Raw genomic sequence first — 15107 nt, 5'->3', positions numbered from 1 at the left:
TCTACCCACCACAACGATTTCAGCTTCTGCTTACCTTCATTGTGCAACTATTTGTTTAAACACACGTCTGGTTGTGTTCTACAACATGAGATCAATTTTGTGTGATGGGGTTTCACACACTCAACACGTCAAACTTATTTAATTTTGAAACGTGCAAAATAAAGGAAATGTTGAAATAGAATAAAATACAATTTTTCTGTTATCTTTAAATATTTTAATATAAAAAATCATACCTTACTTCAATATCACACTCGAGCTTACATCATCTATTTATATTAAGTATAAAAACTATGACTTCGCATTAAATTATCGTTCTCGCAACAGTATAAAAAGGTGCACTCGTCATCACAGCAGTGCGTTCGCTATACACAATATACCGAACGCGAACACGCACACACCACACGATCACAGTCAGCGACGCGGTCCGAACATGATCGTCCGGAGCTGGGGAGCGCACGTAAGCGCTCGAACTTGCTTGGAAGCGCTTGGTGGCGCTCAGAGGCGCTCGGGCGCGCTAGGCTCGTGACGCCAGCATCGCCGCCACCATCAACAGCAATGACGCGAGCGAGGCGCGCGCCACTGCTGCGCCGCTGCGCCCGCTGCTCTCCGGAGAATCCGGGTCACCTGCACACATACCAATGTTATGCTTAACGCTAACTCGCGCGAGACACTCGAGTGCGCGGGTGCCACTGTGGACTATGTGGATTGCAATCAACATTTAGTGCATAGTAACAACGATTTAATAGACATGTGCACGACATTTAACATATAACAATCAATATGAATCTGTATGGTAGATGTCGAAACCGTCGATTCGAAGGTGCAGTTGACGGTATAAAATCAAAATGAAATTAAATAAAACCTACAGATGCGGATGAGTGATGTCGCGGCGGAGGACGTAAAGCCCTCCTAATAAACGAAGCGGCTCGGGGCCACGGGTGAACCTCATGTTACAGTCTAGCTCCGTCAGACTGAACGCTGATCACTGAAACATCAACTTGCCTTTAGCAAGATATATTTAGTTCACCGTAACCGATACCCCTAAGTGCAACACTACTAATACTACTATCTACTCAAAATATTTACAATTTACTTCACTTGTAGCTATTTACATGCATTACTTCTACCTACATTGAAAATGTCCAAATTTAGTAAAAAATAATTAAATGGAATTAAATTCTTGTTCTGTACTTAATCTGTTTATACTTAAAAGTCAGTTTCATGCGTCACGCTTGGTTAGTTACAAAACTTATGTAAAGATGAATATGAACATTTATTTCGTTCGGTCTGTAACACATCTACTCTACATGTTACATACATGTACATATTACACCGTATCAAAGTTTAACCCATTATAATACGAGTGCGGTCATAAAAGACATCATGTTCATATTTTGCAATATCCATTAAAACCACAATCACGAAGAAAAATGTTATTAGTTCGTAATGTTATAATGTGCTGACAATCTAAACACTATAAAACTGTGTGCTTTTAAAACCATAAAACTTGTTTAAAAGCTTATCTTACGCTGATGCTGATCTTCATTAGTCTTAGGACAATGAACGGTGTCAGCGTTTGTCTAAATTTTCAACACGATAACATTTATTTTATGCTTCGACAGCCCTGGAAACCGATGAGTTTTACATCAATATCTAACGAAACAAATTTAAAACCAACCCTGTAGTAATTTGTGCTACAACTAATACTACCGGTGATCTAACTACCAATAACGCTAACTATAGAATTAGTCCCCGAACCATAGTGAAAGACACCGAGAGCCCATTAAGGTTTAATGATTATGTGAATTATGAATAACAAATTCATTGCTGATTGTACAGAAATAAACTTGTTAGTACTAGAATATTATGTTTAAGCAAAGCATTATTCGTAGCGATGTATGAACCAGCCGCCAGCTGGCGTGATCCCGCCACCGCAAGTGCCAACTAACTAACATGCAGTAAACATGCAAACGTGAAATGAAATAGGACGTACAGGCAGCGCGTGACAAGCTCGCCGGTACTAAAATCACCGCTTATGTTCTATAATCTCACTGGTATTCGCTTATATTGTATGTAACTAATTGAGTCTTTGTTCTTTATGCAATCTATGTACAACGTTCAGGAACACTTCACCGAGGCTATTTCCTGAACCAGAAGAATGATCGGGGAGCGGATGATTTTACACCTAGAAACAAAACACACACATCGACACGTGGACACGTGGACACGCCCAGCCACCGCTTGTGTTGTACGTTCGTAACACGGTGACTGTTTGTTGTTTATGTCATTAACAAAACTGTGATAACACACACAAATATTATCTCGGTGCAGACATTCAACACAAATAGTGAAAATTGAATAAACACAACTTAAAAACACCATATTTGTGGAATCGACTACAATATTTGCTAACTTATTTTTGTAATAAAGATTTTTTATTTGGTTTAGAATTAATTTTTAATGAGTCGATTCTGCAAATATTTACCAATTTATGGGTGTACTGATCTTTGAGGGGTAAAAGTTTATTAACTTGGTGCTTGTGCCACAACAACTTGTGCTTGCGTTGCAAGGTGAGACTAAACTCTTTCATCAAAAACATTGCGCGATTTTATTGCGTTGTTAAATTCCAAAGCAAACTGTGTAGGACGAAATGTTTTTGCAACTTGAACTTTCCTCGTTAAAAGTTATTGTTCTTTTTAGTTTGTAAAGAAGTTTGCTTTGGGTTTTAACAACGGCAGGTAGGTTGGAGGCGCCCAGAAGCCGCTCAGTCGTCAGGTCGCAGGGACCGGCCACCGTCTGCCACTGCACAATCACCATAAGCTCCGGACAATTAGCGGGTAACAAATTTTCTTCCAATGTTAGAAGGCAACATAAGCGGAGCGCTCAGTGTCATCAAAGATCAAACTGAGTCAATGTTAGTGGCCACTATAATTATCAGAGTTAATTGCATTTCCAAACAAGTTAATTGTTATTAAAGCTGAAAAATTATTAGTAGTTACGACGTTTTGTTAGTAAATGGAGGAAATCAATGTTAGTTCTGTAGTTAGTTCACGAAAAATGTATTAAGAAGAGGTAATTTTAGGTAATAAAAGTATTATCGTAACAAAATACAATTATAGGGTAGGTCTGCATTGATCAACAATTCAGATAATTCTACAACAGGTTGACAAGAAGGGTAAACAGTACAACTAATAGATATAGACATTCACATAGACACGATAGCTAACACATAACAGTGGAATTGACGAGTGGTAAAGTCCGTTGTTTCTAACTTTAGGGTGCTATACTCTACAGTTCTTTAAGTAAAGTCAAAAGAATACATTCGATCCAATCTTAAAAAAAGTCCAATACAGTCATGATAAATATCTTGAGTTATCTCTACAAATCGCAATTTTTTATCCAATACGCGAAACGTATACAGATATATTTTTTAGTTTTTCTTTATGTAAGTACATCACGTCAAGTATAAAAAAGTCAATGATCAATATCATTTTATAACTTGATCACGTCTAATTCTCTTCAGTATCGTCAACATTACAAGTATAATAGTTTTCTTTAGCATCTGTATAATAATATAAAGTCAGTATGGTCAAAGTCATGTTTGTCGCGACGTCCAGGCCCCCCTCCTACCTGCGTCGAACAGAATGTCTCCGACGTCTTCGTCGTCGGGCACGGGCGAGTGAGAGAGTCGCGCGTTACCTCCGACGGTGCCTCGCGGCGCGCTGCTGCATCCCAGCCACCAGAAAGCGGTGGAACGAGGGAACGCTGGGTTATCTGAGTCCACCTGAGGAAAAATAAATGTCCATTAAGCCGTTGTCATTTAAAATCAATACAAAACTCTTCTTTTTCTAAGTTACAGAATAGTTATGAGTTTCTGACTCCATCCCAACGATATTTGCGGGCAGTGAGTATGTTTATAACGTAGTGTCACTGTCAGCTGTACAGAAACGGCTTTAAAGTTAGACTACTAAACTTACCATAAAGTGTCATAATTGTAATGGCACAACGATAAAGTTTAAAATATACAAACAGTTAAAGAGTAAGCCACTTACACTGAAAGTTCTATCATTAAACCGCCAGTACGAGCCGCCCTTGAAGAAGTACGTGTAGCCGTTAGTGTACTGTAGAGCAGCATCAATGCCGTCAGGAATACCGTCCCAGTTGGACAGTGGCTTGGGGTACGTAGACTTGACTGGAGGCCTCTGGGCCGGGTCAAACCGCCAGAACTTGGAGCCTTTGTAGAAGTAAATTTTGCCGTTGCCGGACCATACAAGTGCAGCATCGAGGTTGTCAGGGATGCCGGTGAAACCTGGTGGAAAAATTCCATGTTAATTATTCATCATCACCATTGTTTTGGAAGTGCCAAGCTAGGCTTTTGAAGACGACTTGGTAATTGCATACTTACATACAAGGTTATATATTATTTACGGACCATTAAAATATAATGATAAATTATATAACTTAGTTTCCTGACTTTCTTGACTGATTATGACCGAAGAAGTCAACAGCGAAAATAATGTACTTACTTATTCTATGTTTTTAAAAACGTACCTTCACTAATTTCTTTCGGGTATTCTCCGTCCATCTTCTGTCCGTTATACCTCCAGTACTTAGATCCCTTGAAGAAGTAGGTCTTGCCGTTTTTGTAAGTGAAGGCAGCGTCGATGTTGCCGGGGAGACCAGGCCATGCGCGGGAGATCAGTCGGGGGTAGCCGGAGGCGACGCCGTCCTCGGTCAGACGCCAATAGTGTTCACCTGTTGAAAGATTTATTCATGATTAATTCATGTGTTACTACATAAACTACTGCTAAATGTACTCAGAAACCGGGGGTGAGTCTACTAGGACAGCATCTATAGCGCGATTCTGTTCAATCGGTACCGTCGAGTATCGAAATTCTGACATTTAGAATGTACTGCCAAAATGTTTCCTACGCCACCCGTCATCGTCGTCAGATTTTGATACAATTTTTTTCGTGACGGGTTGTCGGTAGTCGATAGTAATAGAGAATTGAGCTATTAATGTAATTAAATTGACACTTCGCAACTTATCAGATTTGTTTGTTTTCTATAAAAAACAGTTAGCTCGATGGATTATTTTTCAATTTAATGATGTAACATACCCTTGAAGATGAAAGTGCCGCCGTCAGCGGAGTTGAAGATGGTGTCAAACTTGGGGTCCGCACAGAGCGCGGGGTCTTCAGCTGAAGGTTGTTGAGTAGTGGCACGAGGGATAGATGGCACTGGCACTGAACCACCGATGTCAGTCTGCGTCTTATGACCGTAGAGAGCCTGTGAAATTTTATTCATGTGGATTTAATGAAATGCGTTCTTGATAACTTAAATACCTCCTTAATTCAGACAATAAAATGATAGTACATCATAATAATCGCACTGATAATATTTTTTTAATCAAAAGTAGGACAAATAGCATCTACATTTTCCTCGTATCCATTTTTTCTTTATTTGAAGAGTTAAATAAAATATATAAGATGATACTGACCTGGATACCCTGGATATCGTCCTGGTCTAGCTGGAAGGCAGGGTCATATCCTCTGTAGAAGGGAGCCATGAGTGCGGAACGAACATCACTGTGAGACAACCCTAGTGAGTGACCGAATTCGTGAGCTGCCACCTGCGAAAGATTTACATATAAACACATTAAAGAAAATAAAGAAGATTCGTTCATATTTACAATCAACACAATGAAACCGATTATCTCCAACCGTAACAGTTAATAACATAGACAGCAAGATATAAACTCGCAAAAAACATTGACGTAAACGTAAACTTTGCGTCAATGTAAAGATACTTTAACAGAAGGGAAAGACTAAACAAAGTACACATATTTATCACAAATGATACAACTATTAAAGGGCAGTTGTTCCGCATAATTACCTGGAACAGATTGGTGCCCCTCCTCGAGTTAATGGACCACATCTCGGCGTCATCAAAGTGAGCATCGCCACCGTACACCTGCGAGCAAAAAACACGAGATTAAGGAAAACAAGCATCATTACCGATGAATCAATAATTGGCATATTGTTATAAAACCTTTGTCAACCTCACGTACACAGTTCTTGGTAATCAACTTGATTGATTCTACAATATCTCATTTGAATATCCCCGTGTACGTAAACTACAGCTTCATTGAGTACGCGGAAAATATTTAAAGAAACGTATGAGTACTGTACGTTTTCAAAAAATCATTCATTTAAAGTAAGGGAAATTGACATTCCCAATTTTGGACAAAGAGAAACACAGGTTAATTTGCTAACATTGTCCAAGGGCTAATTGCAAAGAAAATAAACTTTTCATAGGGACAAAAAAAGTAAAATTTAATAGCCGCTTGTTTTAAAACTCCCACATACATCACTGCACATAAGTACTTGCTTGTCTGAGTGTGTTTATGTATGTCTTAGAACGGATAAAGTTATCTTGTGTTTACTTTGCACATTATAGTGTTGGTCACGTTAGCCAAAGTCTGTCAGTAAGCCATGGAGATAATGTTCGCACTCTGTACCTAACTAGTTTCTTAAACAGTGATATCCTGTTTGGGGTTATGTGCGAAGGATTTCTCCTGACATCTATATAAACTAAAGTGCGAGAATTTTCAACCAATTACAGGTAATACTAATAGAAAAAGGATTTTTTAAAGTTACTAGATTTAATTTCCCCAAAAATTATCAATGACAGTTTGGTCAGTATATTTATCTTTTGCAAATAGTTATCAATTAGTGTTGAAATGAAATGAAATGAAACGGAACACGGATGATGCCGATCGTGATTGTACAATCCGCATTAAAGAAAGGTGAGTTTTGTTAGTATTTAGCAAGCTATCAATAAATTAGAGCATGAGAGTTACAGTTAGAGAATGTACTAAACGGAACGAATATTATAATTCGTTTCGGCCGACAAAGCCTTTGATTATCACATTACCGATACGTGCGCACTTTCACTGTTTAGGACAATCTGTTACATCCGTTAGTTTTATTTGTAACGACATCATTATGTAGAATGTTTTATTGTGCCACAACTATTGGCCAGTGGATAGGGATCAGGAATGATGACACGATTTGTATACCAACAGACTATTCTTGTAACACTCTAATTGGCAATATTTGTCAAACATGATTATATTTACGACAGAGCATATTTATTTTTAGATTTTATATTTGCACTGTCTGGTGGTCCATTAACAGTGAGTTCAGTAATTGGTGCGAGTTGAACAAATACATTCGTTATTAATATCGTTTAAGGGGGTTTTATTATTCAATAATAATAACATAGTTGAAGCTATATAAAATATTTTGCTTCAAAAAGTATGACCAAAACGATATCGATCTATTAGATAGAGTCATTAATCACTCCGTGATATTTTCGCGTCTATCGGCCGCAAGCCACAGACGACCTCATTGCTCAGAGGCCAATCAAATCATACGTATTCGAAAACCAAAAAAATCTTATTATTAGTTAATATACTCACAGGGAAGTAAGCGTGGGCGAGGGTGCCACCAGGACCATCGAAAGGATCACCGTCTCCGTGCTCTCCTTTCTCGAACCTGCAAAGAATAAACATAAACATTAAATACATAAATATATGATGAAAATAGTCCGTCAAGGGCAATACCACGATTTGTCATTATTGACTATATGTCCCCGCCTAGCGAGCGACCATGAAAGGTTTAGGGAGGGTCTAGCCCTTATCTTTATTGCCAACTTATTTACCCGGCTAAGTAAATGAATATCACCATAGTAGGTAGTCAAGAACATCTATTTCAAATATCCTCTTTTGCTTTCTAGACACTTAATATTGCATTTATATTTTACAATAACAAAATAAAGAAACGTTTTGTGACCCGTTTACGTTAATAAATTAAACAACAATACAATTCATTCAGTTTTGCATGATGTACAACTATAAGTAGTTACGTGCGTTACGAGTCGTTCAATGACAACCATTCAGTTACGCAACAAAGATTAGCCGTGGATTGTGACGAAAAACATATTATTACTGATTCAAATAACCCTACACACAATACTGCACTGGCACCGATTACGTTCATCTAAACGGTCATCGTAAACAGACTGACTGACCACGAAATAGTCACTACAAACATAAATTTATTTCATTGCGGACGAATCATTTATTTGTATACACTTTCAACTAGACTCGATCTGATAACGTTACGTTTCATATTATACAGTCGCCTGTTTCAGAACCTAACGAGATGTTTCATAAGATCTATTTAATTCCAACGCAAGTGATTTCACAGCTGCGTTTCATGTAAAGTGTTGCAATGTTTGACATTTGTTGCCTAAATTATGGGATGCAATATACGAATTGTGTCTATTGAATAAAAGTGAAATTGCAATAATAAAGAAAAGAGTGTAGATCAATTGAATGAGCTGACGAAAAGAAAATAAGCTTTTTTAATTTTGAAAGACTTGCCTGATTTCAATGTGCACTTGTCCGGATCGCTTCTGTGTGAAAGTAAGGTCTGTGTAGTTGGACCACACGGAGAAGGCTTTGGCAAGTTCGGCGTCCACCTCGGCACGGTTCAACTTAGACGGATACTTTGAGATCTTGTACGTTAGGTTCTTCACACGCCATCTTGATCCTGGCCAAACAAAACAATTATTAACGTCTAAGAACTCGGAATCTCTTTAGCAGAAATTGTTAAAAAGGAGTATTACTTTTGAATCACAGACTTGGTCTATAAATTTTCTAAAAGAGGTAATTTGGCAGTAGTTAGGTACACTCACCCTGCAGCGCGTATCTTTTGGCACGACTCTCTCCGAAGCCTACTTTATCTCGCACACCGCACCTCGGCAAGGACATCACTTTTGTTGTCTCCTCATCTAGTTCACCTGTTAACAAGCATTGTAACAATATAAGTTAAAATAATAAACTTAAACAATGTCTCATTTATAAGGATACAAACGAAACATCGAAAATCCACAATTATTAGTAAATCTATTTGCGTGCGTAAGACTATTTGAATACCAATTATTATGTCATTTACGGTGTTTAACCATTACTGTGTGTCAAAGGACAAATTTATGTTTTTTGTATCGAACGATGACTAGGAAGTAATTACACAAACACACCGACCAAAACCGCACGCGGAAAACGTTGAATAATCAGGAACTACGGGCGAGCCGCGGCGCGACATCATCACCTGCCGACTTGGAATTCATCAGCAGCCTCTTTGATTTGTATTCATAGTTACAGCGAATAACAATTTAGTTGTAAAAATCATACGCCATAAGGAAAACTCCTTCATATTTAATATCACTGCACTCGGAAGAGGAATTACCTATACGCGAATTTATTTCAGCAAATATCATTCTACGAATATATTTTTATAAATTTTAATTCTTGTAAACGTCATCATAAAGAGCCTAAACGAATCATAACGCTTAGTCAGTGACAGGTCGTCCGAACTCGTGCAGTGACCGATAATGAATAATGTATTTATGTGCCGTCTGTGCGTTATTTGCTTACATAACAACACGGCTTCAGTCATAGTCAAGACCAATAAACTACTTCTCGTGTCAAGGCACGTACGTGTACGAAGACGACTCGAGCTCTGCCCACATAATTCTAGCGTGTTTAAATACTTGGAGAACGCGCAGGCTTATAAATTGCTTCGTGTATGTATGTGATTGTAATAACTGTGATGAGAACCGACCAAGGCTACTGGATGACCGAGTGGGCCTAACGACCGCTTGCCGTCTAATGCAAGGGTTAACGTTAAAATGTAAATACTACAAATCAGATATTCCGAGCGAGTACGTTACAGCTAGCATTAAACGTCAAGTCTCCATTCTAATACTCATAAATGAAGTTTTTCTAGAAAACTTTAATATGCGAACAACCCTGATGAAATGTCAGGTTAACTGCTTGTGTAACTCAGTATTACGGTGGTACAAGGCCAAGGTGGCCCGGATGTGGACTAACATCACATTAATTACGTCAACGTATGTAATTCAAGAAATGCACTGTCACTTCACTGACGAGACGTTTTCACTGTTACTGCATAAACGCTATCAATTAACACAGACATCATGGGAACTTGCCTACACTACTTTATAAACCTAGCTAATTGGTCTTTAAACAGTATTTAAAACTTGACAGAGTGATTGATTAGCGTGATCATATTTATTATCTTCCTCGTCATTTGAATGTTGAAGTGTTGATAGATGATACGGACTATTTTATTGTTTGAATAACTGATTCGGTTTTATTTTCTCACGTATCTCAAAGCAAATAGAAATTCGGTCTAATTTTATTTATTTCATGCATAACAATATTGGTTTTAATTTGATTTTGATCGAATCAAGTAACTGAGAGTAACCGCGACTTGCGTAAACTATTGTAGATTACAACGTTACAACAAAGGAATTATTTCAGCTTTCACAGACCACAATTGATTGTCTTTTAATCAAAGTCAAATGGGCCGTGAATATTTGAGGACGTCGGCACCTTCATATAACATTTACAAAACTGAATCATTTGTGGCATTATTGACAAAGGACATTGTTATGAACGAATAAGTTTTACTAGAATCACTCATAAAATAAATAATTACCATTTGGTTAACCAAATATTTGAGTAAACTGCCAAGGATCGGAAGTGATAAGATATTTTTTCTATGTTTTCTGACACTGAAATTGAACACAAAACTTTGCATTGGATTTTAACGTTAAAATTGCTTAATAAGTAAAATTAATACAATTTATAGAACAAAAATAAAATATCATTAATATCGCTTATGAGTCACACGTTCTCATAAAAATGCGCTACCGGCTGTAAATTGCGGAATAATAACAGGCTTTCATTCGATAATAAATTATCTGATACGTAATGTAGATAAGCTCACCTGTCGCGTTCAGTCCTGCGAAGCTCTGGAACTCGGCGATGGCTCTTCTCCACGAGCTCTCGTCCATGATGTGACCACTTGAAGGATTTCTGACTGAAGGACTCAGGTACCCGTATTGCGCTAAGTACATCTGGAAGTAGGCGTCGTAATCAGCCTGCCGTACCCAAGTATGGAGTAGGCCTCTGTTCTCAGACGAAAGATGTCTAGCTACGTTTTAGTGAGAGTGCTCTAACTACTGTGCATTCATTGCAGCTATTTAAGGGAGTGCGAAACAAAAGTGCTGTTAACTTCGTTCGACTGAAAACAGAGATTATAGTAAGCTATGCCTTTCAAGCATAACCGGCCATTTATGCAATAATCGCTAAAATGGATTTCCCATACATTTTGTGATTAAGCTATGTTTAATAATTGACGTCACAAAGGAGTCACGGATTGTCCTACTCAGCTGGTAATTTGTCGGAGCCCTCGTTATCTTGTACAATGTACTGACAAACGTTATATTATCTCACATCATCGCAAGGTTATCCACCCATTGTTTATTGTCAACGCGATTGATAACACGAACCACGTTGGCGACGTTAATACACGAGGACAATTTCTTATCCAGATTAACGCTAATTATATGATATAATGTAGACACGTATAAATAAAAAGCTATAGAATCTTAAATTCCTTGAATGTTTTTTTTAACAAGGTAAAGTATATTAGTAATATTGATCATAAAGGGATGCATTTTGAACAGTTGTGATGGGAGCGCGAGGCATGGCGACCTTGAGCAGTGGCAGTGGCAGTGGCGGCAGCGTGCGCTGCATCACAATGCGCGCGCACACATATCTCCGGGCGACACCGCGCCGCGCACCCGCACACACTCTTTGTTCCCTCTCACGCCGGGGAATACTCAACAATGTGGCTGTTAATCCTTCCAGTCAATACCCCCAAAAGCCCATGTTTACTATTGTCTGTCCAATGCCACAAGAATACTAAACATACCTTCAAATATTTTCTTCTATTTGTTGAGCAAACCGAGCGTGTTATTTGCAGAAATCGTATGTAGTGTGTGATTGACCATTTAATTAGTAAATTTACGACGTATAATTATTAGAACAAGAGATTTATAAGAATGGCCCAGACGCTGTACCTAAGAATAAAGTTAATTTGACAACCGCCTGTACGACTAGGATATGCTCTATTTGAGTAAACTACTCGTAATGTGAGACGATCAACCGACTTCTATTATCATCATACAGTAAAGTGCAAAAACCTTTGCAAGGAATCTAACACGGCTTTAAAATACTTTCATTATCATTGGGAAATAAATTGATCCTAAGTGTATATTGAATGTAAATAAATCCATGTTCACGTGAATGAGTAATCGTGAGAGCATCGCCATCGGTCAGGTTTTTGGGCGCGTTCAGGCCAGGCCGTTGACACTTGCCGACACAAAGCCCCAGGCTATTGTTTGTTACAAAACCGAAATGCATTACATATACCAATGTAAATACATCTGTTATTCAGTCTACATAACGCATCGATGTTTCCGTACGATTGTTCCATATACGCTAGAATTCTTTGAAAACCCTCTGAACTCTCAGTCACACGCAACATTGTCAATCAACTGCAAGAAGTAGCAGGTAGCCGCCAATTATGTATATTTAACTTGAACTTTTTGAGTCAAAAGGAAATGAGAAAGGTCCGCACAGATACACAAGAAGGATTATTGATGGAGGCGTTTAAATAATGGATTCGCAAGACCATATCGAGGTCAGTGTGTCCCCATGAGTAACGGGTACTGTCGGAGTCTGCGCCCGCGCCTGCGGCGACGCTCCACAGACCTACTTAACTCATGCAAATTTTACCGCCTCGGGGTACATCCAACGGCAAGTATCACGCATCATTGCTATGTGACAATGCTAATTGGAAAAAATATCTCGCTCCTGGCCAATGTTTAACGTCAAACCACTACTCACTTCGCCAAACACAAGATAGTGTTGATAATACCTGTCGAACCCATCTCGTGTCCAACTGGTTTAACGTTATCATTTGCTAACTAGGTATTAACTATTGACACTGCTGCGCTGATGGGAACAGAAAATTGAGACTGCAAACTAAAAATCACGCGTTTAAATAACACACGTATTAGATTTACGTTGAAAGGATATCGATATGACATGTCAGTTATTTCAATCAAAGTAACGGCATCGATTAACGGCAGTTATAATAGAAAGGATTACGTGCTCGAGGCTCGAATTAAAATGCCCAAAACCACGTGGTGTCAGTGTCACTGAGTCACCGCGTTATAACATCGCTCTTGCATCGCTACGAACTAGTGACGGCTTCTTCGTGTCGAATTAACCAAACAATTGTTTTAGGATATTAGGCTCGTTGCATCCGACTTAGCGACAGAAAAACGTCTGTTGATTCATTATTTCCTATGTTAGTAAAAACATGCTCATTACTAAGCTTTGGACTTAGTCATCATTATGCTTAAGTGTACAAGTAGGTAGCTCAGTTCCGGCCAAACGAGCCATGTTTATTTTGTAAGTCATGTTATGAAGTATTACGAGGACACATATGTTCTTACTATCAGATATAGGGCGAGCGCAGGAGTCGTTGTTCTCTCAGGGTTAGACATTACTCATTTTGACAAAGGTTAGTCTTAGCACTAAGGCACCGCTGAATAAATACGGTACAACAATTACACAAAGTCCTAAACAAAAAACTAACTAATCGATCTAAATATTCAAATACATATTACTCATTTCCATAACACACTCTCATAATTCGCGTGGTATATGCACAGGTGATATTTTGTAAGTTATGCAGTTCATTATGCAAATAGTTAATACTAAAGCTGTCAAGTTTAATACAATAATTACATTAGCATGCGTAAGTTACGTAATATTTATGATCATACATATACAATAGTTAGTATTCAGAATGGCAGAACAAAAAAGGCGCAATAGTTCCACATGTGTCGGAGAACGCCATACGACGATTATCTATAGTTAAGCGATTACAATGTAAACCATGCGGGCATTTAATGACACCTATGTATGATTGCGAACATTCGTTATTGTTGGATAACCGCTGACATTGGCTGTGATTCACGTGGAGCTACCATTAAATTACCCCTCCGGTATTATGCTAAAATCGAGAGCCATCCATACTGTGTCGTACATTATGTAATTCTAGATGATTGATTTTAATTTGCCTCTAATAACGCCGTTCTCGGAATGAAAACTGCGTAAACAGTAGACAATGTTAACCGCTCTATGAAGATGTCTGGTTTTGCAATCAAAACCGCTTGTAATTGTCCACTGATAAATATGGGTTTCTCCCTAGACAACAGCTATCTGCTTCAGATAAAGATGATAAAAACATTTAGAGGACGAACATTTCTTTAAATACACTACACTTTCACAGTACGATTTTATGTAGACAGCGAAATCTTTTCACTTCTGTTATATTAATTTACCTATTGGATCCTATACTTTGCTGTTCACATTTGCTGCACCAAATAACAATTTAACCATCAAACTATTATTCCATGGCAATTAAATTGAATGTGGAAATTGGAAAAGCGTCATTCGAAACTACAAACATAATACAAAGGATAGAAAATAAATCGGAAGTATATTTGTATCTAGTAGTAGGTACACGTCGTACACGAGTCACTCAATACTCGCCATGAGTTGAGTCAGACTGAAGCAAATTACACAGAAGTGATTGAATAGTATTACAGTAATTATCACGGTTTTTACGTACGTGAATAAAATCGAAACTAGAAAAATTATAGACTACCTGTTTATCTTATGCATAATCATTATGTTCATATAATCATCTGAAAGAACGTTAGTCGTGAAATGATTCCTAATACCATTCTTATCTCAAGTTAGATTCACGACGTGTTTAAAATGCATGGATGATTTGACCCCCGCAAATATTTAAACGTTTCATACTCCTTATTTACTCAATACAAGAATGTATGATAAGAACAGGTTGTAAGCTATTTCAACTTGCTTATCAAAACAATAGATAAACATAATCGGTAGTCCGAAGTACTTAATAGGAGTTGTTGTATGATTTGAGGTGTCACGCGACTTCCAGGAAGTGCATCTGTTCTCAGCGATCAGTCCGATATGCCATACCGGGAACAAGTCTGCCACGTGCAAACATTCACTAACACTACCTTATTAGAACATTGATTTCACTATTCAACAATAC

The 15107-nt window shown here is 38.1% G+C and overlaps 1 protein-coding gene across 11 annotated transcripts in view; it reads right to left on the bottom strand.

Moving 5' to 3' along the window:
- Nucleotides 1–191: 191 nt before the first annotated feature.
- The window catches only part of Mmp1 (Matrix metalloproteinase 1), a 28731-nt gene continuing 13815 nt past the window's right edge, over nucleotides 192–15107 (bottom strand). Inside the window, exons 3-15 of one of the 11 annotated variants that reach the window (XR_012960018.1) lie at nucleotides 10884–11037; nucleotides 8764–8868; nucleotides 8450–8618; nucleotides 7484–7559; nucleotides 5896–5973; nucleotides 5501–5632; nucleotides 5121–5289; nucleotides 4552–4755; nucleotides 4053–4309; nucleotides 3631–3784; nucleotides 1994–2185; nucleotides 867–985; nucleotides 602–624 (exon numbers count right to left, since the gene is read on the bottom strand). Coding sequence is in view for 3 of the 11 variants with exons in the window: in XM_076129479.1 (XP_075985594.1) it covers nucleotides 515–624; nucleotides 3631–3784; nucleotides 4053–4309; nucleotides 4552–4755; nucleotides 5121–5289; nucleotides 5501–5632; nucleotides 5896–5973; nucleotides 7484–7559; nucleotides 8450–8618; nucleotides 8764–8868; nucleotides 10884–11037 (1608 nt within the window). In the remaining 8 variants the exon portion in view is untranslated. Of the gene's footprint in view, nucleotides 625–866; nucleotides 986–1993; nucleotides 2186–3630; nucleotides 3785–4052; nucleotides 4310–4551; nucleotides 4756–5120; nucleotides 5290–5500; nucleotides 5633–5895; nucleotides 5974–7483; nucleotides 7560–8449; nucleotides 8619–8763; nucleotides 8869–10883; nucleotides 11038–15107 lie in introns of all 11 variants that reach the window. The other 10 variants (XR_012960023.1, XR_012960021.1, XR_012960025.1 and 7 more) reach the window with 10 other exon arrangements.

This window comes from Anticarsia gemmatalis, chromosome 2, assembly GCF_050436995.1.
Source record: "Anticarsia gemmatalis isolate Benzon Research Colony breed Stoneville strain chromosome 2, ilAntGemm2 primary, whole genome shotgun sequence".
Lineage (NCBI taxonomy): Eukaryota > Metazoa > Arthropoda > Insecta > Lepidoptera > Erebidae > Anticarsia > Anticarsia gemmatalis.
The sequence above is the reverse complement of the archived record's forward strand: the minus strand, read 5'-3'. Positions and strand labels throughout refer to the sequence as shown.